The sequence below is a fragment of the Choloepus didactylus genome, chromosome 4 (assembly GCF_015220235.1).
Source record: "Choloepus didactylus isolate mChoDid1 chromosome 4, mChoDid1.pri, whole genome shotgun sequence".
NCBI lineage: Eukaryota > Metazoa > Chordata > Mammalia > Pilosa > Megalonychidae > Choloepus > Choloepus didactylus.
The window spans coordinates 17,204,064-17,229,466 of NC_051310.1; the positions used below are offsets into that span (position 1 = coordinate 17,204,064).

Below are 25,403 nucleotides of genomic sequence, written 5' to 3' on the forward strand. Positions count from 1 at the left end.
TGAAAGGCCGCGAGGAGAGAGCTGAGAAACTCAGCAGAGCTTCTGGTTGGATGAAGAAGCTAGGGGAAAGTGAGATATGCTAAGGAGACACGCAATAAGATAAAACAAAGGCAAACAGCTCAAGGAATAAAAACCTGGGACAACAAAAGGGGCCTCCTTATCCTTTTTGCCTCTTCAGAGTATGGAGAGTTACCGAGTCAGAGCAATGTAAGTGCTCTCTGATTCTTATTTTTAAGGAGCAGTCTAAGGAGGAGTTGACTTTGGTTAAGAATAGAATATAAATAAAAGTACTTATCCTTAACACTGTAAAATTAGACAGGGCAGAATTTGGGTGTTTCCATGGAGATGCGCCCCACCCAACCAAGGGTGATAACTCTGATAGGATAATTTCCATGGAGGTGTGGCCCCACCCATTCAGCACGGGCCTTGATTAGTTTACTAGAGCACTATATAAGCTCAGACAGAAGGAGCCAGCTTGTTACAGCCAAGAGGGACACTTTGAATGCACAGGAGCTGAGAGAGGAGGTGCAGATGAGAGACAGTTTGGAGACGGCCATTGGAAGCCGATGCAGACATTTTGGAGAATGCCATTTTGAAACATCCTGGGAGAGAGCCATTTTGAAACCAGAACTCTGGAGCAGTTGGCAGCCATGTGCCTTCCCAGCTAACAGAGATTTTCTGGAAGCCACTGGCCATCCTCCAGTGAAGGTACCTTATCTTGGACACTTTACGGCCTTAAGACTGTAACTTTGTAACCAAATAAACCCCCTTTATAAAAGCCAATCCATTTCTGGTGTTTTGCATAATGGGCAGCATTAGCAAACCGAAACACTATCCTAACTTAGTTGATGGAACAAGGAATAAAGGTGTACATGTATCGATGTAGAGAAGGTCACCCATAGAGAAGCAAATAACTTATATAACTTATTTAGAGAAGAGGAGAGAGAAGATGAGGGCCCAGTGAAATGAGCTAAATCCTCACTTATCATGTAAGGAAGAAAATAATGTATAAAATAAATAGTGATAGAAGAATATTATAAAGATATGTATAAAGATAACTCCAGAAGAAATACCTGGAAGAGTAAAAATGGTTGTTTCCGAGGAATGGGGCTGGGAGAACGACGCGTGGGACAGAGGTATTTTTCCTCATTCCATCTACTTAGCCTCTCACTTTGCTGCATCCTACTCACCGCTCTATCCTTTTCTAACTTCTCTCCCCCCACTTTCATCTCCAGCTTGCTGGTCCCACGTTCTGGTTATTAATTTCAAAAGATTTTTCAAAGTAATATATGCAGCTTGTTTAAAAGGTCAAATGGTACAAAAGACATAATCTGACTTAAAGTCCCCACAGATACCTAATTCCAAGCTGGGGTCTTCAGTCTTCACACAAAATGGTCCCTTTTCTCACAGAGCATTTGGGGCTTCTGGAGATATTCTGAGCTCTGGAGATCCAGGAGTAATAAGGTACTGCAACAGCGAGGTGATGGCTAGGGGACTGATGATTAGGATTCTGACTCTGATTCTGCATGTCCCAACATCCTGGCTCGAAGAAACATGTCTACTACTTGTCTTAGTTTTCTGTTGTTGCTTAACAAAGGACCATAAATTTAGCAGCCTAAAACAACACCCGTTTATTACTTCACAGAAGTCTGTGCAGGCTACACTGGGTTCTCTGCTCACGGTCTCACAAGGCTGAGATTCATGTGTCAGCCAGACTCAGCTCTTATATGGAGTCTCTGGCAAAGAATCCATGTGTGCGGATTTGTATATATATTAAGACTCCTAGAAAAAAGCCATATTATTTAATGCAATCTTGTGGGGACAGTTTGATTAATCTTTTTGATTAGGGTGTGACCTCTTGATTAAATTATTTCCATGGAGATATGGACCCTGCCCATTCAGGGTGGGCCTTAATTAATTCACAGGAGTCCTATAAGAGCTCACAGACGGATGCTCCTCTCTAGGCTACAGCTCCTCTTCAAAGTGTCAGCTTCCAACGGCTATCTTCAAAAGGTGTCTCTCAGCTGCTCTGAAGTCCTCTGTCTGTGAATTCCTTCATACGACTTCAGTGATCCAATTAACACCCACCCTGAATAGGTGGGGTAAAACCTCCATGGAAATTATCCACTCAAATGTTTCACTCAGAGTTGACAGAGTCACATCTCCACAAAAATACTCAAAGGATACCAATCTAATCAACACTAATACATCTGCCCCCACAAGATTGCATAAAAGAATATGGTTTTGGGGGACAAAATATATCCAAACTAACACACAGATGCTTGGAGACACTTTGAGATGTTAGTCCAGAGTTTGCTCCAGAGAAGCTAAGAGAGGACAAACGCCCCAAGAGCAGCTTGGGGGCTGACACTTAGAGATGCTTGGAGTTGTAGACAGAAGGAAGTTTGGAGATGTTAACTAAGGACACACAGGAGCTGAGAGAGGAGCTAAAACACAACCCGGGATCAACAGACACCAGCAACGTGCCTTGCCAGCTGACGGAGGTGTTCTGGATGCCATCGGCCATTCTTCAGTGAAGGTATCATCTTGTTGATGTCTTAGTTTGGACACTTTTATTGCTGTATAAATGTCAATTTGTAGCCAAATAAACCCTGTTTTATAAAAGCCAATCCATTTCTGGTGTTTTGCATAACTGCAACATTAGTAAACTGCAACACCATGTCCAAGCCCATCCGGGTTGTCAGCAGAATTTAGTTCCTTGAGATTGTAGGATGGAGGTCCCTGTTTTCTTGCTGGTTGTTAGCATGGGGTTGCTCCTTGCTCCTGGAGGTCACTCTCAGATCCTTCCCATGTGGCCCCCTTCATCCTCAAAGCCAGCATCAGGACATCTTCCTTGTATTGAAGGCTTTTCATGCCTCACATCTTTCTGACTTTCTCTTTTGCTGTGAGCTAGAGAGAATGCTCTGGTTTTAAGGGCCTCATGTGATTAGGTTAGGCTCATCCTACCTTAAAATCAACTAATTAGTACATTTAATTACACCTGCAAAATCCCTTTTGCTATAAATCATAAATCATAGGAGCAACACTTGGGGGCAAAGGGCATGGGGCCATCTTATAGTTCTACCATAATACTCAAGAAAAATGACTTATTTTTATTTACATGTTGTGTTTTGTTATAAAAAAACAACATAGAATGTATGAAGAAGAAGTTGCTGTTTTTTTTTTAAGTGCCTCAAATCTCACTTCCCAGAAACACCCTCAATATTGGAATACATCATCTCAACAAGTTTCCGTGCATAGAAACAAAGCAGAAAGATCAACGGACAACAGTGGGCTTTTACTCTGCAAATTGTTTTTAAGTAAAATCATTAAATTTAATTTCACAGAAAAAAGAAACAGAAGGAATTGTGGAAGTTCAACTACCACAAGGTTTCTTAAATTACCTCCTTTAAAGGTAAGTACAGCTAATGTAAAAATCATCAAACACCTGGAACTGTGCTTGCTTAAAAGAGCCGCATTTCATTTTTTAGAGTGGATTAATTTCCTGCTATTAAAGATGAGTAAATTTACATGCTTAGAAGTCCTCCCACTTCCATTTCCCTCATCTCCCAAGTTGTGTTAGGTATGTCATTATTTTTACATTGTAAGAATTTGTAATGTTTACATTATTTTTTAACCATAAATTCCTATATTGAAAACAGTTCAAAACTCACCTTCAAACTTTTTGAATTCTCAGTTCCATCTCTTTATTTTGATTCATTGCTTTGCTGGCTAGATTTCAGTATAAAGGACTTCTATTTTTTTTTTTTCCCTCAAGAATGTGGAAACCCTGAGTTCTTTTGTGCTGGAAAATGTCAGTGGCCTTCATATACTTAAAGGATAATTTGGCACCTTTGGAATGAATCACACCTTCATTCCCTTAGATTTTATAGACCTTGCTCCATTGTCTTCTAGCATTAAGTGTTGCTCTTGATTTTGTCATTGTCTGATACACCTTATCATTGATCACTCTGCACCAATTTTACCTTGGACCAGTGTATACTTTCTACCTGCTGACTCAAGTCTTTGTTTCAGTTAAGTTTCTTCTGGTCTATCGTTCCATCTGTTCTGCTCTCTTCTTTAGGAATGCCAATTATACATCTCCATTGTTTATTTTCCATAACCATCAAATAGTTATCAGTTTTTTTATTTCTTCATTCTTTTGCATACTGTCCCTTTGTGTGTTAATTCAATTTTGGTTGATTCTAAAGTGACTTTCCTCTCTTTTCTTTCTTGAGCTCTGTCATTCAGTTTTAATCTCTTTTGTTGTTCTATAATTCTTTATTTGTATCTGGAATCTCTTCTTTGAGAATTCCTTTTTTTTTTCTTAATTTTATTTTTTTATTTTAAAGGAGGTAACTATAATTTTTCTGAGGCAATGGAGAATTAATTGTTCAAGACTAGCATAGGAAGGGATGGAAGAAGGATGCTGAGGCAATTGGTTTAGGTATGTAACCCAAAGCTCCTCTTTCCAAATCTTTTTTTATTTCCTTTCCATGAGAGAATGTCTCTGAGATTCCCAGGTTTGGACACCCAGGAGGTTACTGAGGCCCCCGGCCAAGCCTTCTGGGTCCAGGCTCTCTGGGATATAATCAAGCAATTGCCTCCCCACCCCTTTATCTGCTGGTCTCCAGGACGCTCCTTTGGCTTGGAGGTCAGGGCACAGACAATAGAAATAAAAGCCTGATTTCTCCTTGAGTCCCACCTCCTCTGTTATTCTGGATTATACTGCTGGTTCTTGGCAGGAATGCTACCTGTTCTCCCATGGAGTCCTTAGGTCCTCATACTCAAATCTAAATTTCATTTTTTTGAGTACCACTTCCATAATTTTTTCCCTGTCTCCCTATCACCCCTAGAATAAACAACATTTTTCTTTAAATCAATTTACAATTTTTACTTATTTTAAAAGGAGGCATATCACTGTCATAAATGAAAAACCAGTATCTCTTGCCATAAATAGGATGCGACCATTAAAATAAGTGCAATGAAACAAAACAATTACAGTAAATTCTACCTAGATACAGTTGTCTGCTGGAAGCTGATTTTGAGGTCTGCACTGAACTCATTAGAAAGAGCAATTAGTTTGCATTAAAGAAAAATTGGCACTAGGCCAAGACTTTCTTCTTCTTGTCATCAGGAATAAAAGAGAAGTAAAAAAAATGAATCACTTTTCCATTATGCTATTGGATATAATCAAACGACTGCCATGCATCACCTAAGTCATCTGATGTTTCCCCAGTAATAAAGTCCCATCTCCCGCTTTGGGAAACACCACTCCAATCCAAGGATCTTTGATTTGTTCTGGCTCAAGGCTGGGGGCAGTGTATGTCAGCTCTCAGCATTTTTCCAATTTTATTACAGATTTTGCAGTATTTGGCAGGATTACTTCATGGTTTATGTTTGGGTTCTCAGAGTTCTCTTGTTTCATTAACAATGGGTCTTTTTCTGTGTTTCTGATTTGTTTTGCTTTTTGTTGTCTCTGGGAGATTCCAAGGGAGGGGAAAAGAAGGCAGTAAAAATGTTGACTGCCTTTAACAGGATATATGTATGTGGATGCGTACCCTTTTAGGGTTCTCCCAGCTGCGCACAGGTTGACACAAGTTCATAACAGAGGAGTGGCCAGATCTCAGACTTGGATCCTCCCACTCAGCCTAGTGTACCACGTCTGCTGCATGCGGAGGGCTCCAGGCTTTGCAGGTACCCTCTGAGATGTCACAGGGCAGAGTGAGAAAACTGCTTACATGCGCTGCCCCCATCACAGGCTTTCCTTCCCGGTTGTGAAATATGTGTTTGTGTGCCCTCCCAACATCCTGACTTCACTACAGTGGCAACATGTAGCCTGGAGCACTGGTTGGGTGTTCTCAGCTCAGTGTGGACTTCACACCCTCCTCCCCGACCTCGGTTGGTGTCTGAGTCCTGCCATTGGTCCTCAAATTTACTGGATCTACATTCTACAGTGAAGGTTCTGCCAGGGTCAAAAACAGTTTTAAGACATTGATAATGCAGTTTTTGACTTCTTGAAAGACGTTCTTTCTTAGCCGATGTTTTAGTCTGGTAAAGCTGACAAAATGCAGTTTACCAGAAATGAGCTGGCTTTTAACAACGAGGGTTTATTAGCTTACAGGTTTACACTTATAAGGCTGTGAAAATGTCCAAATTAAGGCATCAACGGGACGACACCTTCTCAGAAGACCAGTTACCAGTGAGCTTGGGCTCTTCTGTCAGATACCAAGGCACGTGGTGACGTCTGCTGGTCCCGGGTTTCACTGCTTGCAGCTTCTGGCTTCAGTGGCTTCCTCTCTTCAGCTTCTATGGGTGTGTCCTTGTCTCTCAGTTTCTCTCTAGCGCTTTTTCTGTGAGCTTCTCTGGGTTTTCTGTGTGTCTTTTATATCTTTATAAAGGACTCCAGTAAGAGGATTAAGACCCACCTCGAATGAGGTGGGTCACATCTCAATGGAAATAACCTAATCAAAAGGTCTCACCCACAACAGGTCTGCACCCAGAGGAATGGATTCAAAGACCATGGCCTTTTCTGGAGTACCTAACAGCTTCAAACTACCACATCTGAGTGTTTTGTTAGAAGCAGCTAAGGGAAGTATAATGTGAGCCTCTGGTACTCCCTAATTCTTGCAAATCCAAAAGTGAGGGGCTTCCTGCTCACACTGCAAAACGATGAGATTAATTAACTCCTAAAGGCTCACACCAAGTGAGACCCTCTCCCACTTCACTTCAGGCCCTAGTGAACAGGAAGTAGGTAAGGATCAGTGAGGCCATGTAGAATAGTGTCACAGGCTCAGATCCACAACACAAGGGATTGAGCAGGGATCCCCATTCTGGCACTGGGTGCCAGCAAGGCTTTTTCTAAGGGGAATAAACACATTGTCAAACTTTCTCTATTACTCCTCCCAGCCTTAGCAGAAACCTGACTTTCTCTAGGACACTTCCCTTTCCCAGGCGCTTCATGGGCAGACTAGGCCGTCCCTACTTGTCCATCTCTCAGGGCAGAGGGGCAGCGATGTTTTCCTCAATTCCAGCTGTGACATCCAGACTACAGTCCTTCATTTCACTCCCTTCAACAACTCTGCCTCCTTTGTCCACTCACACCACCAGCTACTTAGTTAAGTCCCCATTCCTTGCATTTGGTTTCTACGGCCACTGATTTATAGTTTCCTTCCTACCACATCTAACATCATCACTAACCTTGAAAAGTTGCCTTTTTTTTTCCCCCAAAACTCCAAAGTGCCCCTATTTACCATCATCTACTCCAAAGGTTCCCAAACTTGGTTGTATATTATGATCTCTTGGGCAGCTTTAAAAAATTCCCAAAGTCCAGGCCTCACCCCAGAGTGATTAAATCAGACTCTCTGGGGTGGGAGTCAGTGATCAGTACTTTTTTTTCTTTTTCCCAAGCATCTCAGGGATTCCAATGTGCCAATGTGCAGCTACATTGCAGTAGTTGAACTACTGTTCAACTCATCTACACCAGCTCCAGGTTCTGGGCTCCACCCTAGTCTCCCAAATCAGCAGCTTACTCTGGCCTTCATTGTTTTCTCATGCACACTCATTTAAGGTAGGCTGTTGTCCAACTGCTAATCTCCAATCCCATGGGGAAATGTAACCGTGCATTTCCTTTGTTTCTGCTTCTGGCTGTGAAATGTTGCTAGAGAAAGACCCTTATTTATTTAGCCTTTATAACTCCACCTGAGCCCCCAGAACCATTCAGAAATTATCCAAGTTGTCTATACAGGCAAACCTCAGATATACGATGGGTTCGGATCCCAACCACCATAATAAAGCGAATATCGCAATAAGTGAGTCATATGAATGTTTTGGTTTCCTTGTGCATATAAAGGTTATCGTTACCTTATAATGTAGTATATTAAGTGCACAATAGCATTGTGCCTAAAAAAACAATGTACATACCTTAATTAAAAAATACTTTATTGCTAAAATATTCTAGCCATCATCTGAGCCTTCAGCAAATTGTAATCTTTTTGGCGGTGGAAGGTCTTGCCTCGATGTTAATGGATGCTGATTGATCAGTGTGGTGGTTGCCAAAGGCTGGGGTGGCTATGGCAATTTCTTAAAATAAGACAATAATGAACTGTGCTGCATCAGTTGACATTCCCTTTCACAAAAGATTTCTCTATAGAAATGTTGCTTGGTAGCATTTTACCCACAGTAGAGCTTTTTTCGAAATTGGAGTCACTCTTCTAAAACACTGCTGCTGCTTTATTCATTAAGTTTACGTAATCTTCTAAATTCTTTGTTGTCAGTTCAACAACAGTCACAGCATCTTTACCAGGAGTAGATTCTACTGCAAGAAAATACTTTCTTTGCTCATCCATGAGAATCAACTCCTCATCTGTTCAAGTTTTATCATGAAATTGCAGCAATTCAGTCACATCCTCAGGCTCCACTTCTAATTCTAGTTCTCTTGCTATTTCCACCACATCTGCAGTTACTTCCTCCACTGAAACCTCAAACTCCTCAGTCACCCATGAGAGTTGTAAACAACTTCTTCCAAACTCCTGTTCCTGTTGATGTTTAGACCTCCTCTGATGAATCACGAATGTTCTTAATGGCATCCAGAATGGGGAATCCTTTCCAAAAGGTTTTCAATTGACTTTGTCCAGATCCATCAGAGGACTCTCACTATCTATGGCAGCTAGAGCCTTACAAAGACTCTTCATTTCACTTGAATACTTACAGGCCATTGTAGAGTTATTAATTGATCTAATTTCTCTATTGTTGTGTTTTAGGGAATAGGGAGGCCCGAGTAGAGGGAGAGAGATGGGGAACGGCCCGTCAATGGAGCAGTCAGAACACATACCACATGTATCGGTTAAGTTTGCTGTCTCATACGGGCGCAGTTCATGGAACCCAAAACAATTAATAACAGTAATATCGAACATTACTGAAACAGATCACCACAACAGATAAAATAATAATGAAAAAGTTTTAAGTATTGCAAGAATCACCAAAATTTGACACAGAGACATGAAGTGAGCACATGCAATTAGAAAAATGGCAACCATAGACTTGCTCAATGCAGGGTTGCCAAAAACCTTCAATTTGTAAAAAACGCAATATCTGCAAAGTGCAATAAAGTGAAGCACAATAAAACGAGTTATGCCTGTATTTATTTCCCACAGGGACTGTACAAAACCATTTCCACTATCCTCAAATTCCAAGTCCATCCCCTCCCATCTCCCCAATCCCTCAGCACAGTGCTTGTTCTCTGAAATAAACTCTTTCCCACATGCGTGCATATCTGAGTGGTTTTCAAGTATCTGCAGGTGGGATCAGCTCATAGGGCTTATTCCTAATTTACTAAAATTCGATCCTTGTGGCTCTTTTTCATACATACCTTTTATTTATTTATTTATTTATTTTTAAAATTCATTTTTATTGAGATACAGTCACATACCATGCAGTCATACAAAACAAAGTGTGCATTCAATTTGAATTGAATAAGTGTATCATTATATAGTTGTGCATTCATCACCAAAATTAATTTTTGACATTTTTATTACCACACACACAAAAATAATAAGAATAAAAATTAAAGTGAAAAAGAACAATTAAAGTAAAAAAGAACGTTGGGTGCCTTTTTTCTTTCTGCCCCCATTTTTCTACTCATCCGTCCATAAACTAGACAAAGGGGTGTGTGGTCCATATGGCTTTCCCAATCACATTGTCACCCCTCATAAGCTACATTTTTATACAATTGTCTTAAAGATTCATGGGTTCTGCGTTGTAGTTCGATAGTTTCAGGTATTTACTGCTAGCTATTCCAATTCATTAGAACCTAAAAAGGGTTGTCTATATTGTGCGTAAGAGTGCCCACCAGAGTGACCTCTCGGCTCCTTTTGGAATCTCTCTGCCACTGAAGCTTATTTCCTTTCCTTTCACGTCCCCCTTTTTTTTGGTCAAGAAGATGTTCTCCATCCCATGATGCCAGGTCTACATTCTTCCTTGGGAGTCATATTCCATGTTGCCAGGGAGATTCACTCCCCCTGGGTGTCAGGTCCCACATAGGGGGGAGGGCAGTGATCTCACCTGCCAAGCTGGCTTAGGTAGAGAGAGAGGGCCACATCTGAGCAACAAAGAGGCATTTGGGAGGAGGCACTTAGGCACAATTATATGGAGGCCTAGCCTCTCCTTTGCAGCAACAGTCTTCCCAAGGGTGAATCCTGTGGTAGAGGACTCAACCCATCAAACCACCAGTCCCCTATGTCTGTGAGTACATCAGCAACCATCGAGGTGGGGAAGACCAACACCCCTGCATTCTCCACCAGCTCCCCAAGGGGGCTCTGCATATTTTTTTCATTGTTTCTTTTTTTAATTAACTCTTTTTTTTAAAATCAACTATATCCAAAAATAAAATAAAATAAAATAAAAATACAAAAAAAAAAAAAACATTTCAAACAAACCATAACAAGGGAGTAAGAAAAAGACAACTAACCTAAGATAACTACTTTACTTCCAACATGTTCCTACTCTACCCCAAGAAAATAACATAATACAGCAACATTTCTGTGAACTTGTTCCTACCATACCCATCAGAAATTAACAGCCATAGTCATTCCTGGGCATTCCCAGAATGTTAAATTTACCCACAATAGCTTATCTGTTCTTATTGGGTTATCATTCCCCCTTCCTTAATTGCTCTCTATCACTAGTTCCCCTATATTCTACTTTATAAAACATTTGTTTTACATTTTTCAATGTTCACATTAGCGGTAGCATTTAATATTTCTCTTTTTGTGCCTGGATTATTTCGCTCAGCATTATGTCTTCAAGGTTCATCTATGCTGTTATATGTTTCACGACATTGTTCCTTCTTACAGCTGTGTAGTATTCCATCGTGTGTATATACCATATTTCATTTATCCACTCACCTGCTGAAGGACATTTGGACATATGGACAAATGAATCTTATATTTGGATGTTTAATATTATCTATCAATCCCTGAAGTCCATTTCGATTTTTTCAACTTTTTTCCCCAGTCTTTCTTTTGTTCTTTCATTTTCCGTTCTCCGTCCTCTAGTCACTGACTCACTGTTCACCTTCCTCTAGTCTTGTATTATGAGTATCCAGAATCTTTTTAATTTGGTCAACAGTTTCTTTTATTTCCATAAGATTATCTGGTTTTTAATTTACTCTTGCCATTTCTTCTTTATGCTCTTCTGGGCTCTTCCTCATGTCCTTTATATCCTGTGCCATGCTCTTGTTGTTCATCTCTAGTTCTTTGATTAATTGCTCCAAGTACTGTGTTTCTTCTGATCTTATAATTTGGGTGTTTGGGTTTGGGTTATCCATATCGTCTGGTTTTTTCATATGCTTTAAAATTTTCTGTTGTTTTTGGCCTCTTGGCATTTGCTTAACTTTATAGGGTTCTTTTAGGATATGTAGACTGATTCAAACCCTTATCTCTAATTTATGAGATCTACAGCTTCGTGGAGAACACTTTCTCTAACTAACCAGTAGGTGGTGTCTGCGAGTCACCTATTCCCCTCAAGCCAGTTCTCCCTCACTTTGTCTTTCTGGTGAGGGTCCAATTGGTGCACCAAGTTTCCATGTGTAGTTGGGGCGTGTGTCTGAGCAGTTGGGGAGAGGCGGCTTTAATAATGAAATCTCACAGGTGTTCCTGGAGATTTAAAGCTGTTGCAATAGTGTAATCCTTCAGTTCAGTCTTGCACAGTTTGTCTCTGCCGCTGACCCACAAGTCCTGGGTATTGGCGTATGGTCCCTGGGACTTGCGAGTGGGTCCCTCTTCCAAGGTGTGCACTCCTAGGTCCTCTGCTGAGGGATGACTGTGCTACATCACTGGTGAGCGCCGTCCCCCGAGGGAGGTTCTGGGGGGCAGGGCTGAGTAGGGGCATTTCCAGTATGTTGAAAGGATGGCTGAATGGGGTGTGTTAATTTCCCCCTTTCCACACAGCTCCACCTTCCCAGCTCCGGGACAATTAGCTGAGAGTTTGGGAAAGGCTATTTGTCCACGCCCGATATTGTGGTGTGTGTGTGTGTGTGTGTGTGTGTTGTAGGAAATACTTCCTATCACACTGGTTGTTTGGGGCGGCTCTGGGCTGTGGCGCTGGTGCCGGGCAGGAGTGTTCCCAGCCCACCAGGAAGATGGCTATAAGGGGACACCCCCCTTTTCTTGGGAAGTTGTGGTGTTTAGTGAATTTTCTCAGCCACTGGACTTACTGCTTTGTGTCTCAGAGCCCTCTTAGCTTTGCCCTTGTCTGAGCCCAAATTGCAAGTCTTTGAGGCTTTCTGTAATGGGCTTCTTAGAGTAATTGTTTTAGAAAAAGAGAGAGAAAAAAAAAGAAGGGCCCTCCTTGCAGATCTAATGGGCTATTGAAATGCTAAGAGACAAGGAGATTAGGGCCATTAAGGAACAATCAAGAAAGCAGAGAAACCGGCTTTTCAGACAAGGGTCGTCGCCCTCTGGATTTGCATATAAGCCTGATTCTGTCTGAGCCCTGCCCTTCTCCAAAAAGTCTCTGTTTATATTTTTGGGTTTTTTTGCTGTTTTTGCTAGCCCTATCTTCTCTCCGTGGGGCTGACTGCTCCCGGATTCTCCAGTGTCTCCTCTCAGTCTATCTTTGTTTGGAGTTTGGATCACAGTCTGAGTTTTCAGTAAGAGCCACAACTGCCGTTCTCCCTCCTTGTTCCCAGCACCAATGGCCCCTCCTCGTACGGGACTGAGCCTGGCAGGGAGGGGCACGGGTCCCCTGGCTGTGAGAACTTACAGATTTCACTGATCTCAGCTGTTCCACGTGTTCGTGAGTGTTGTATGAAGTATGCCCAAAGTCAAATTGCTCTCTGGTGTCCAGTCCACGCAGTTCCTGGCTTTCTACCTACTGCCCTGGAAGAGTAACTAAAACCTACACCTCACCACTCCACCATCTTGCCCCGCCTCCAGCTCATACATACCTTTTAAACACATGGTTCTACCTCTCTCTCTCTCTCTCTCTCATTCATTCACTCACTCATTCATTCATTCAACAAACATTTACTGAAAGCCCATTTTGGGCCAGACTCCATTCCAGGGATACCGAGATGAGATGATAAGATACCGCTAAGTTTATCGAGAAGCTGGTTCCTGCCTGCCTTCAGCAGCTCCTCCCTCTTTCCTGCCACAGTGAAGGACACGGTGCCTCCTCCAGTCAAAGGGAAACCCTCCCAGTGAACTCAGGCTCCCAGCCCTGCCCACTTTCTCAGACACTCTCTCTATTGGTCATCCAACCTCTCCCCTGTATCTTTTGTCACTTCTCTCTGCTACATCCATCCCATCACCATTCAAACATGTTCCAGCATCTCTTGTCTTATAAAGCAATCTAACAGATAATCACCATTAGAAAATCACAGCAGTAGTTGCAGCAGGCAAAGTCCACCAATGGATGCTAACATGAGTGGGTGAGCCCTCAGATGATGAACCTCTGCAGTCCTCTTGCCAAAAAAGTATAACCTCAATCTACTCATAAGAAAACATCAAATGGACCCAAACTGAGGGGCTTTCTACAAAATACCTTACCAGAACTCTTTAAAAAGAGTCAAGGTCATGAAAGACAAGGTCAGACTGAGAAACTGTTACAGAATAGGGGAAACTAAGGAGGCATGACAACTGAATGTAACGGGTTTGGATCTGGATTGAATCCTGGAACAGAAAACAGACACTGGTAGAAAACTTGGTGAAATCTGTAGAGTTACTAATACTGTACCAACGTCAATTTCTTAGTTTTGATAATTGTCTGATGGTTATGTAATATATTAACATTAGGGGAATCCTGGTGAAGGGTGTATGAGAACTCTGTACTATTTTTGCAACTCTTCTGCAATTCTAAACTTATTTCAATATAAAAGGTAAAAGAGAAAAATCTACCTGGGTCCCTTTTCTGCCATTAGGGCCTTCTTTCCCTATTTCTGTTTGGAGTCAAACTCCTTACGAAAATGTCCACATGCACTGTTTCCACTTCTTTGCCTCACATTTTCTCTACCAAAACCCCACTGAACAATATCACCAATGGCACTCATGTTGGCAAACTCACTGCACTGTTTTCAGACCTCATCTGCACAAACTTTCCAGGCTTTTGGCACAGCTGGCTACTCTCTCCTTCTTGAAACACTTTGGCTTCCAAGATACAAACTTTCTGGTTTTCCTCCTGCACCTTCTCATTCCAGCTTCTCAATGCTGAAATATCTCAGGCTTCATCCTGGACCCGTCTTTTCTTCCTTGGCCCAACTCTCTCCACAGGTCATTTTATTCTTACCTCTAATCTCAAATATTATCTTCATTTCAGTGAATTCTACATTTATATCTCTAACCCAGATCTCCCTTCTGAGCTCCAGATAACTCCTTAATATTGGAATCAGACATCTCAAAATTAAACTCTTAATATTCTCCCTGAAGTGCTTCCTGTGATTGGCCCCTCTCATTAAACAGTATCAACACCCCCTCCATCCACCCAGTTGCTCCTACTAGAATCCTTGGTATGTCATTTCAGATAGCTTTTTTCATCACTTACCAAACCCAATTCTTCATGAGGTCCAACATATATATCCAGAAACATTCCATTGCTCTCCCTATCTGCTACATTCACTATTGTCTTTTGCCTAGACTACAGTGATAACCTTTTGCTCCCTCTAGCCCAAACACTAATCACAGTCACCTTTTCAATATTACACCAATTAAGTTCCTTCTCTTGTTTCCCATTTCACAAGGGATACACTTCAAAAAATATTAATAAAGCCCAAGGCACATTTCATGTTTGGATCTCTGCTTACCCTCCCCACCTTATTTCTCGCTGACCGTGTTGCATCCCCAACGGCTTTCTCTCAATCCCTAAAATACAACAGGCTCTTTGCCTGCCCTCGGTACTTTGTATCTGCTTTTCCCTCTTCCTTGAATTCTCCATGAGGACCTGTGCAATAGTCAGGGTAGGCTAGATTACATTTTGGTAGCAAACAACCCCCAAATCTCAGTGCCTTAAGACCAAAAAGATTTATTTATTGTGTACCTCACTGTCTGATGTAGGTCAGGTAGCTGTTCTTCAACTGAAGACTTAGGGGTTCAGGCTCCTTCCCAGCTGTGGCCTTTGTGGTTTCTGTGGAAAGAGAAGAAAGTATGAATGATCATATATGGGGTTTTCAGGCCAGCTTTGGAAATGGCACAGAACAGATCCACCAACACCCCACTGGCAAGATCCAAGTTAAATGATCCTAACCTAACTTCAAAGGAGGCAAAAAAAAAAAAAAAAAAAAAAAAAAAAACCTAAAAAAAAAAAAAAGGAGTCTTCCTGTGTATCCAGGAAGAGGAGAGGAAATTGGTGAGTATCAGGCCCAGTCTCTGCCACATCCTGGTTAAAATCTACTCATCTTTATAGATAAAGCTTAAATCTCACTTCCTGAGAAAGGCCTTCCAGTTACTTCAACCTAAATTAGGACCCCCCGAAGTATTCTATTGTAGCATCCTATAATTTTCCTTTACAACATGATCACAGTTGAAAGTTAATCTTTCTTTGTGATTATTTAATATTTATTTCCATTTCTGGACTGTAGGGTCTATGAGAGCAAGTCCTGCATCTGTTTTGCTCCCACTGTATCTCTAGCACCCATCACAGTACTTGCTATATAACTAGTATGAAAATTTTTGAGTGAACAAATGAATGACTGCACACAGTCAGTCCCTGGCTCCAAACAGCTCACAACTTGAGGAGGAGAAAGGCAATTCAGTAGGAAATCATAGTTCAGTGTGATAAATGCTGTAGGCCTAGAGAGCTATGGGGGTGACCTGAAGTGGCTCCCAAAGCTTCTGTGCTTTCTTTCCATGGCAGGCTAATCCAGGGGCTGGCAAACTATGGGCCACTTTTTGGGGATTGAATCATGTCCCCCACTAAAGACATGTGTAAGTCCTAACCCCAGATCTCGAGGCTATAAACCCATTTGTAAACAGGACCTTTGAAGATGTTATTATTAGTTAAGGGGTGAATTCATTTGTGAATAGGCTCTGCCAAGATATTATTTACATGAAACCAAATTGAAGCAGGGGGGGCCTAAACCATATAACAGGACTCCTTATAAGCAAAGGAAATCTCCACATGGTCAGTCAGCAGAAGCCGGAAGTCAGAAGAAGACAGAGAATGAGAGAAATTGCCATATGACAGAGGTAGAGATACAAGGCATGGAACCCTAAGAATTTCTAGCAAGCCAGCACCAGAAAGGCTGCAAACTCCTGGAGATAGCATGCCCTGTCCTGTTCAGACCTTGATTGTGGACTTCTAGCTTCTCAAACTGCAAGACAATAAATTCCTGTTGTTCAAGCCAACCAGCGTGTGGTATTTGTTACAAGAGCGCTGGCAAGTTACCCAGCCACCTTTGCCTGCTCTACCTCTAGGCCTGTGCTCGGTTATCATCCCTGTATGAAATGTCTGAAGCCGAAGGTTCCATCTTACCCATCCTTTAAGTCGGCTATCTCAAATGCCTCCTCTTCCTAAAAGCCTTCCCCAGCTCCTCTACTGGGAATAACTGCTGCCCCCTGTGGATTCTCTAATGCTTTGTACACTGTTCTATTTCAAATTCTGCCATGTATTATAGTTTTCTGTGCATTTACACAGTTCGTATGTTTCTCCCGTCCTACTGAAAGCTTCTAATGCGCAAGGATTGTATCCTATTTTTATTAATTTCTGCATCCTTTGAGCGTCTAGGAAATGCCTTGTACAAAATGGAAATGTCTACCCTTTGCAAAACTCTTCAACGGGAGCTGGGTTTGTGAATGTTCGTTAAGTCTAAGAACGACCTGTATTTAAGTACAAACTCAACTTGTTTAGTGCTTACCAGAGCGAGTAACGCCCTTTTAGGGTACGCTGTCTTCCAGCTGGGCACACACCTGAGTATCGCGGTCTGAGACCCTGAGGTATGACGGTAAACACGTGGATGAGCAGCGCTTCCCTTCAGGTCGTTCCTCTCCCCACGGTGATTGGCGGATCAAACGTTCCAATCAGTCCTCTCCGCCTCTTTCAGCAGCAGCCAATCACAGACCCCGAGAGCCTCCTGACTACTAGACTCTGTTTACTAACAGACAGAAGCTGGGGAATAAGGGGTGTGACGGTTCTGGGGAGGTCAGCGAAAGGAAGGTCTTGATGGCGCGTGCGCACCAAAGGAAATGGGCGGGGCAGAACCGCGCGTCTCACCAATCCGAGTGATCGCGCTCCTCCCTCTCCTGCCTCCCCGCCAAGCAACAACAATTCGAGGAGCGGGGCGGAGCAACGTCAGAAAGGATTGTCCAATGGGAGCCGGCGTTAAGGGATGCGCGCGCCCTATGCCCAATAAGCGTTGGCGGCTCGAAAGGCTCCCTACCTTGCTGGCTGTGGGCGGAGCGGCTCCAAGGAGGAGGCGGTGGAGCAGGGGGCGGTTTGGTTGCGCGGTACTAGCGGTGCCCGCCGAAGGGGGAGGGAGGAGGCGGAGGAGCGAGCCGTGAGGCCAGAGCGGGAAAGAGACTCGTCTGTGCGTCCGAGTTCTGGAACCGCTGCACCTCGGCTCCTGGGGCTGCAGCGGGAGCTGTGAGGGGCCGGGCGTCCGCTGTCTCCCGGGTTCGCGTCGTAACGACCCCGTGGGGTCGGGAAAAGGAGAAGATGGAGGAGGAGGGAGGCAGCGGCGGCACCGCCGCGGGGGCCGGCGGCGACGGGGAAGAGCAGCTTCTCACCGTCAAGCACGAACTGCGGACGGGTGAGCGACCCCGCCCTCTGCCGGCCGGGCCCGGGCGCGAGGGCGCGGGCTGGGGGGCTGCGCCGCAGCTGGGAGCAGCGCGGTGCGGGGCTGGGGCTTGACGGGGCGCGGGGCGGCCGCGGGCCGGAGTAGTGGGCGCGGAGGGGCGGGCCCGGGGCGGGGACTCGTCGCGGGCTGGGCGGGAGCCGCGTGGGGTGGGGTGGGGTGGGGGAATCTGGGGAGGTAGGGGCGCGCCTGGCAGTAGCCCGGCCAAAAGTTTTGGGGAGTCCGGGAATGAGCGGCCGGCACGGGGCGTTGGGGGCTCTCGAAGCAGCCAACACCTGCCGGTCGACACTTGTTTCTGAGGATGTCTTCGCCCACCACCCCCATCCCGCACAGGTGACACATCTGTCACTGCATCCTGCCTAGGGTGAAAGGTGCGCCTTCCTCGGTGTGGGGTGAAGGACGCTTTGTTTTGGAGCGTGGCTCACTTCACGCCTCTGCTTCACTTGAGATTCCCGGCGGGGTTTGTGGAACCATCTCTTAAGGTGCTGTGGTCCTGTAGGAGATAAATGGGCGGTTGTTCCTCGGACTTTTAATGAGTCGGGTCTCTAGTGAGATAAATAGGGATCGCGGGCTCCAAGGATTGAGTGCATTTATATGCATTTGTCGTGAAATACTATACTTGGCCTGGAATTTCTGACTCTTGGGGTGAAGGCACTGTAAATTTAAAGCTCTAGGTACAGCGGCTAGCTAGGTGGCTTACGGGCTTTCTTCCTAGTGTTGGATATCACTAGAGTTGTTCTAAGCTTTATACGTGTTCAGTTACTTTATTCATTGCATGTGGATCCGGATTTTGCCTTTTGGAAAATGCTTATTTGGACTAATCAGTACAGTTTGGATTTATATTTGTGGAACCTAATCTCTTATTAAAGATCCATTTTGTCTGAACAGAAAATACACTTGAGAGTTTCATATTATTATTAAATGTTCTTGAGGCATTTGTTAAGGTCTTTGACACAACTTATTCGCTGTATTGGGATATTATTTTATTATGTAGACACAAAGCTTATGCAGCAGGTTTCAGATATACACCTTGTTTCTGTTTTGAACAGATTATAAAGGTAGTTCTGTGGCTGCTTCTTTTAGTTTTTATTTCTAATGAGATTGTCAGTTCCATTGAGACCAGTGTGGTGACTTAATTTAAGACAGATGTCATATTCATGCCCACTTAATTCAACTTAAAAAAAAAAATCATTGTTTGCCGTCATTGTGAATCTCATATATCTTGAGCCCGTTACTCCCTAATCGTTTTGAATTTGTAACAGCCTGGATGGGTTTGTTTTTCTCTATCAATTTAATAAATAGTTGATGTTTTCAAAGGGCTAGTAAACATTTATTATTAATACCTGATTTGTACCAGGTTCTGTGTCAGGTGCTGTCTGTTCTGGAGAATTTTAATTTCTTCTTTTATGATCGTATAAAGCAGTGCACTGATTTATGTATGCAGAATTGTGTTGTACAGCAAAAGCTACTAGAAGATATTCCCCTTAGCCATTTATCATGGTGTAACAAGCAACCTTCTGCTAAATGACCAAGAAGCAACCTACTTAAGACTAGTAGTCAACCATCTGCTCAGTTTCTGGGTTTGCAGACAATGTTAGTTTTGTAGAAAACAATGAATGCTGCTTTATTTCTCCTTTTCTACTAACTGTGTGAATCATCAGCTTCAAGTTTACATTTTAGAAATTTTTCTGATGGATGGTGCGATTATACTGAAATCTTTAGTACTGTCAACTATCAAAGGAAATGAACAGTCATTTTGACTTCTTGCCGAACACTTGAACAACTGACCGGATATAGTGGTCAAAAACACTGTTAAAATATAACTTGAAGATATGCTCATCTTCAGCCAACTGCACTCCTGTCAGCACATGATGCTATAATAGGCACCAAAGTAATTTGATCTGATGTGGTCTCTTGCTTCTCAAAATGTACAAAAGCATATAGTCATACCAAGTCAGCAGTTGGTCATTGAGCATTTGTGCTGAAGGGTGAGTAAAAAGCAATAGAAGTCACATGTAAGGGATGGAAATTGCTCCAGGTTAAGACAGAATAGCATGGCATACTATTCTCTTTAGCTTTGTAGACTGGGCAAGTTGCTTCACCCGCTTGATACTCACTTCTCTCATCTACAAAATGTGACAATTAAAACACTGTTGGGCAAGTGCTAAGCAGTAAATGTTTGTTGAATGTATATCTAAACATCACGCCATAACAGTATCTTAAAGTGTGTGAATTAATCCACATCACTTATTTGGTCCTTAGCCTATGTCACATTGCTTGGCTGTTACCTTTTTTGTATCTGTCTTGCCTTCTCTAGTAAACTCTTCATAATCCCTGCTGCTGCTAAGAGCCTGTGCATATCTATTCAGAAACATTTACAAATGATACTGTAATAATCATTCACTTGTCTGTGCTAGACTGTAAGGTACTTGAGGGCATTTACTGTGTCCTTTGTCCATTTTCAGCTTCTGGCATATGGTAGGCACTCAAATATTGTTAAATGAATTAATTGAATGGATGAAAATCCAGGACCAATTCTAATAGTTCGTCATATTCCCAATGCCTTGTGTATAGTAGGTGGTTGATAAATTGATGGCAATGACTATAAAAGCTGAAGAATTAAGAGTAAAGGATTGATTAGATTGATTTAACACATAGTTCTTGAGCACTTTCTGTTTTCTAAGGTAAATGGTACTGATGATACCAAAAATTACTAAGAAAATGTTCTGCCCCCGGTAGTAAGGGAGGAAGTTGTGTAAAGCAGTAATTGGTATGTATTGTCATAAGTACAATAAAGGTGTATTATACAAAGTGCAAAGACAGCAAAGAAGATGTTAGACCTTTTGGGTTTAAATTAATCAAATCCAATTCTATAAAGAGAAAAAAGGGGGGATTATTTATTGGAAGGATATTGGATTGTTTTATCTCTATTCAGTTGTTAAATAAATATTTCATTTCCTCTGTGTACCAGGTGCTGTTTTAGATGTTGGGGCTACAAGATAGATGTGGTTTCCTAGTAGAAGGATAGGGTTGCATCAGGAATCAATGGAACCAGACACTTACATTGTCTGCACTCTTTCCATCCTGAATCTCTGCTTGTCTCTCAGTTGGCTTCATTCTTCTCCACTGCTATCTACCTTCTCTTACATGGGGAAGATCATGACTGTTGAAAGACCCCAAATTTTACATGGTACAGTTTTGGCTGCTAGAGAGACACTGCCTTTTACTGAACTTCAAATATAAAAGTCTCAGGGAAGGATTTATTGGCCTAGCTGTGGTCAGGTACCCACTTCTGGATCAAAAAGACAGAGGATAGGATCATGTTATATCGGCATGACAGTTACTTCAGTAAACAATGTGGATGGAAATGAAATTAAACTCTCAGAAGAGGAGGGGATACCATTAGGAGAGAGAGCCTAACACTCAGGTCAAGGAAGGTAAAGTAGTTAGCTATTGCTGTGTAACAAATTATCCCAAAATTTAGTAGTTTAGAACAGTATGATTTTTGTGGGTCGGGGATTTGGAAGTGGCTTAGTTGGATGGTTCTGACTCAGGGTCTCTCATGAGGTTGTAGTCAAGACATCAGCCAGGACTGCAGTCACCTGAACACTTGTGCAGGTCTGGAGGTTTTGCTTCTAGTATGGCTCACTTGCATGCTGTTGATACACGCTTCAGTTCCTAGCCCTGTGGACGTCTCCATAGTGTTCCCCTAGAACAGGTGATCCAAGAGATAGAGCAAGGTTGAAATTGAGAAGTTTTTTTTTTTAAACAGCTTTATTGAGATATAATTTAAATACCATAAGATCCACTTGTTGTAAGTGTAAAATTCAGTGAGTTTTAGTATATTGAGAGTTATACAACCATACTGCAATCATTTTAGAACATTTCCAACACCCAAAAAGAAACCTCATACCCATTTACAGCAGTCACTCCCCATTCTCATCCCCTACTCCCAGTCCTAGGCAACCACTAATCTGCTTTCTCTCTATATAGATTTGCCTGTTCTGGACATCTCATATAGTGGAATCATAAAATAGGTGTTTTTTGTGTGGCTGGCTTTTTTTACTGAACATAATGTTTTCAAAATTCATCCGTGTTGTAGCACGTATCAATACTTCATTTTTTTTATTGCCAAATAGTATTCCATTGTATGGATATATCACATTTTGTTTATCATTTCATCCATTGTTGGCCATTTGAGTTGTTTCCACCTTTTCACAATTGTTAAGAATGCTACTATGAACATTCGTGTATAAGTTTTTGTGTAGACCTAGGCTTTCATTTCTTTGGGGTAGATGCCAAGAGTAGAATTGCTGGATCATATGATAAATCTGTGTTTAACTTTTTAAGATAATGCCAAAACTTTTCCAAAGTGGCTACACCGTTTTACAATTCCACCAGCAATGTATGAGGGCTCCAATTTCTTTACATCCTTGCTAATACTTGTTATTGTATGTCTTTTTGCATATAGTCATCCTAGTGGGTGTGAAGTGGTATCTCATTGTGGTTTGATTTGCATTTCCTTGATGACTAATGATATTGAGCATCTTTCCATGTGCTTATTGGCCATTGGTATATCTTCTTTGGAGAAATGTCTGTTCAAGATCTTTGCCCAATTTTAAATTGTTATCAGATTGTCATTTGTCTTTTTGTTTTTGAATTGTAAAAGTTCTTTATATATTCTGAATATTAAACCCTTATTAGATATATAGTTTCCAAACATTTTCTCCCATTTTGTAAGTCCAATCTATTTTTTTTTCCTTTCTTGTGCTATTGATGTTATACATAAAAAATCATTGACTAATACAAGGCCATGAAGATTTAAGCTTGTGTTTTCTTCCAAGAGTTTATGGTTTTAGCTTTTACATTTAGGTCTTTGACCTGTTTCAAGTTAATTTTTGTATATGTGAACCCATTTGTAAATAGGACCCTTGAAAATATTGTTATTAATAAGGTGTGGACTCATTTTTGAATAGGATCTTCGAAGATCCTATTTAGATGAAGCCAGATTGAATCAGGGTGGGCTTAACCCAAATGGCTGATAAGGAGAGGAAATCTCAACAGACAACTGAGCAGGAGAAGGAGAAGCCATGTGACAGAGGCAGGGTTACAAGCCAAAGCTCTGGGAGAAAGCATGTCCTATTGAGACCTTGATTTTGGACTTCTGACCTTCAAAACCATGGGACAATATATTCCCATTGTTTGAGCAAACCTATTATGTGGTATTTGTCATAGCAGCCCTGGAAAACTAAGAAGGTTGCCCTGGCTAGAACTTTCTGTTCAATGTTGTGTAGTAGTGGCAAGAGTGGACATCCTTGTCTTGTTCCTGGTCTTGGGGGGAAGGCAGTCAGTCTTTCACCAGTAAGTGTGAGGTTTGCCATGAGTTTTTCCTAGATGCCCTTTATCAGATTAAGAAAGTTCCCTTTTATTCCTAGTTTGTGGGATTTTTTTTTTTTTAATGTTAAAGGGTGTTGGATTTTGTCAAATGCTTTCTCTGCATTTATTGAGATGATCATGTGGTTGTTTTTGTTTATTGACATGGTTTATTTCATTAATTGATTTTCAGATGTTAAGCCAACTTTGCACTCTTGGAATAACTCTCATTTGGTAATAATGTATAATCCTTTTTATATGTTGCTGGATTCAGTTTGCAGTCTGTAGGAGTCAAAATCTTCTCAGGTGGTAAGCCTCATGTAGTAGCAGATCCAATATTAACCCCTACTCTAAAGCAAAGAAGCATCTGGAAACCTTAGCTTTTTGGAGACATAAGTGCTTTGGTGGGCAGGATTGAATTCTTCCCTGTGGAAAAGAAACTAAAATTTGGGTGAAAACTCCTCGAGGGAAAATCTGTTATGGTAATATCATGTGTTGGTTGAAGCTTCACAATTAAAAACCCTGTTGAAAGATGTCAATCCCAAAATGCAGTGGGAGGGAGGGGTTACCACAGATAACTCCTTTGAGCTCCTGTAATGATTATGGCTCTCTCTATGCACCTCAAAGGTGTGGTCACTCCTACATTCATCTTGTTTGTCAGAGAAGATGAATAAGGTCTAAAATAGAATATTCTCTTTCCCTTATTGTTTTTATTTCTAACATGACCCTCTGGGTTCAGGAGTAACTATTCTTCCAAAAATCAGTAAGTTCTTTGGACGTTATATACTCCAAAAGTTACGAGTGAACTGGTTGTCTGACTTTTTTTTTTTTTTTTTTTTTAAATATTCAGAAGTCATCCTTCCCTGTGACTACAGGGAGAAAAGAGAGATACAGTTCCCAAGTTTTAGTACAGTACTTGGTATTGCAGTTATTTTATTTCACACTCAAGTTTTTGTGTAGGTGTACTTTTTATATAATCATTGTGTTCCTGACAAAAAATTGTGTAAATGGCATTTTCTTATATCAAATTCTTTAGAATATAAGAAGATGAACTTGGTACTTAAAACTGTTCTATGGTTATTTCTTTTATAAAGAAAAAAAACTCTTTTGATTAGGTTCTTCATTTGTGGCATTTACTGTTATTATGTAGATTGGCCTTTCTGACACCATCCCTACAATCTAGGTAGCTTCAGACTTTTTAGATGAAGTCTTGTGTGGTAGGCTGAATAATGCCCCCCCACCACTACTACCAGAGAGTTCCCATCCTAATCCCTGGAACCTGTGAATATGTGACCTTACATGGCAAAGGGGACCTTGTTGGTGTGATTAAGTTAAGGATCTCGAGATGGAGAGAGTATGCTGTATTATCAAGGTGGGCCCAGTATAGTCACAAAGGCCCTTGTAAGAGGGAGGCGGGAGGTCCGTGTCAGAGAAAGTGATGTGAAGATGGAAGCGGAGGTAGAGAAGATGTTATGAAACAGAAATCTGAGCGATGCCATTGCTGAAAAGGTGCCCTGTGCCAAGGAGTGCAGGCAGTCTCTAGAAGCTGGAAAAGGTGAGGAATGGAGTCTCTTCCCTGCTGACACCTTGATTTTAGCTCTGTAAGAGCCAGTTTTAGACTTTTATGTCCAGAATTGTAAGAACATATGTGTGTTTTAAGCCATTAAATTTGTGGTAAATTTTACGGCAGCAATAGGAAGCTAATGTATCTTCTTTAACATTGGATGAGACAAGAGATAGTTTTGCTGCAGGTGTGTGTAACTAAGAATGATAACAGAATGTGAAACTGTTATTTAAACAACTATTTTAATAGGATATGGTAAAAAGTCTTGTCCCCTAAAGAATTAGAGTGTCTTCTCTAAGGAATCCTCAAGGAGTCGTTTGTTTCTGACCTCAGTACCAAGCCTAGCTCTGCTGGTTTTGACCAGCCGTTCTGTTTTTCATAGAAATGCTCTGAAGTGGGTCCCTGAGCAGACTTGGTCAAGGTGGTGGCTAGAAATCTTCAAACCTTAGGCTATACCACATAAAGGCATAGTCTGGCATGTGTCTTCAGCCTTCTCCTGGTGCCATTTTATGTCTTTGTTCTTATTTTTCTTTCTTCTTATGCTCTTATTTATCCTTTTAAGTTGTCTTAAATTTTTTCTGGACCAAGGCAGGACTAGGTAAATACATACCTAAATAGATACATTTATATATAAACACAAATATACATACCTTAAATAATTTGGAAAATGTGGGAACATATTTG

At 41.8% G+C, this 25,403-nt stretch overlaps 2 protein-coding genes and 1 long non-coding RNA gene across 5 annotated transcripts in view; 1 reads left to right on the top strand and 2 right to left on the bottom strand.

Annotated features, from left to right (window-relative positions):
- Positions 1-17,112, bottom strand: part of DGLUCY (D-glutamate cyclase) — a 121,490-nt gene extending 104,378 nt beyond the window's left edge. Inside the window, 2 exon segments of the mRNA XM_037832060.1 lie at positions 15,031-15,117; positions 16,847-17,112. The gene's annotated coding sequence lies outside the window, so the exon portion shown is untranslated.
- A 342-nt stretch (positions 17,113-17,454) lies between these two features.
- Positions 17,455-25,403, top strand: part of RPS6KA5 (ribosomal protein S6 kinase A5) — a 231,590-nt gene continuing 223,641 nt past the window's right edge. The window contains exon 1 of one of the 2 annotated variants that reach the window (XM_037832058.1): positions 17,455-17,737. In XM_037832058.1, coding sequence (XP_037687986.1) covers positions 17,644-17,737 — 94 coding nt within the window. In that variant the 5' untranslated portion in view covers positions 17,455-17,643. The remainder of the gene's footprint in view (positions 17,738-25,403) is intronic. The other variant, XM_037832057.1, reaches the window with a different exon arrangement.
- Positions 21,060-25,403, bottom strand: part of LOC119531158 — a 100,439-nt gene continuing 96,095 nt past the window's right edge. For both annotated transcript variants that reach the window (XR_005216236.1, XR_005216235.1), the window contains one exon: positions 21,060-21,491. This is a non-coding gene — a long non-coding RNA (uncharacterized LOC119531158). The remainder of the gene's footprint in view (positions 21,492-25,403) is intronic.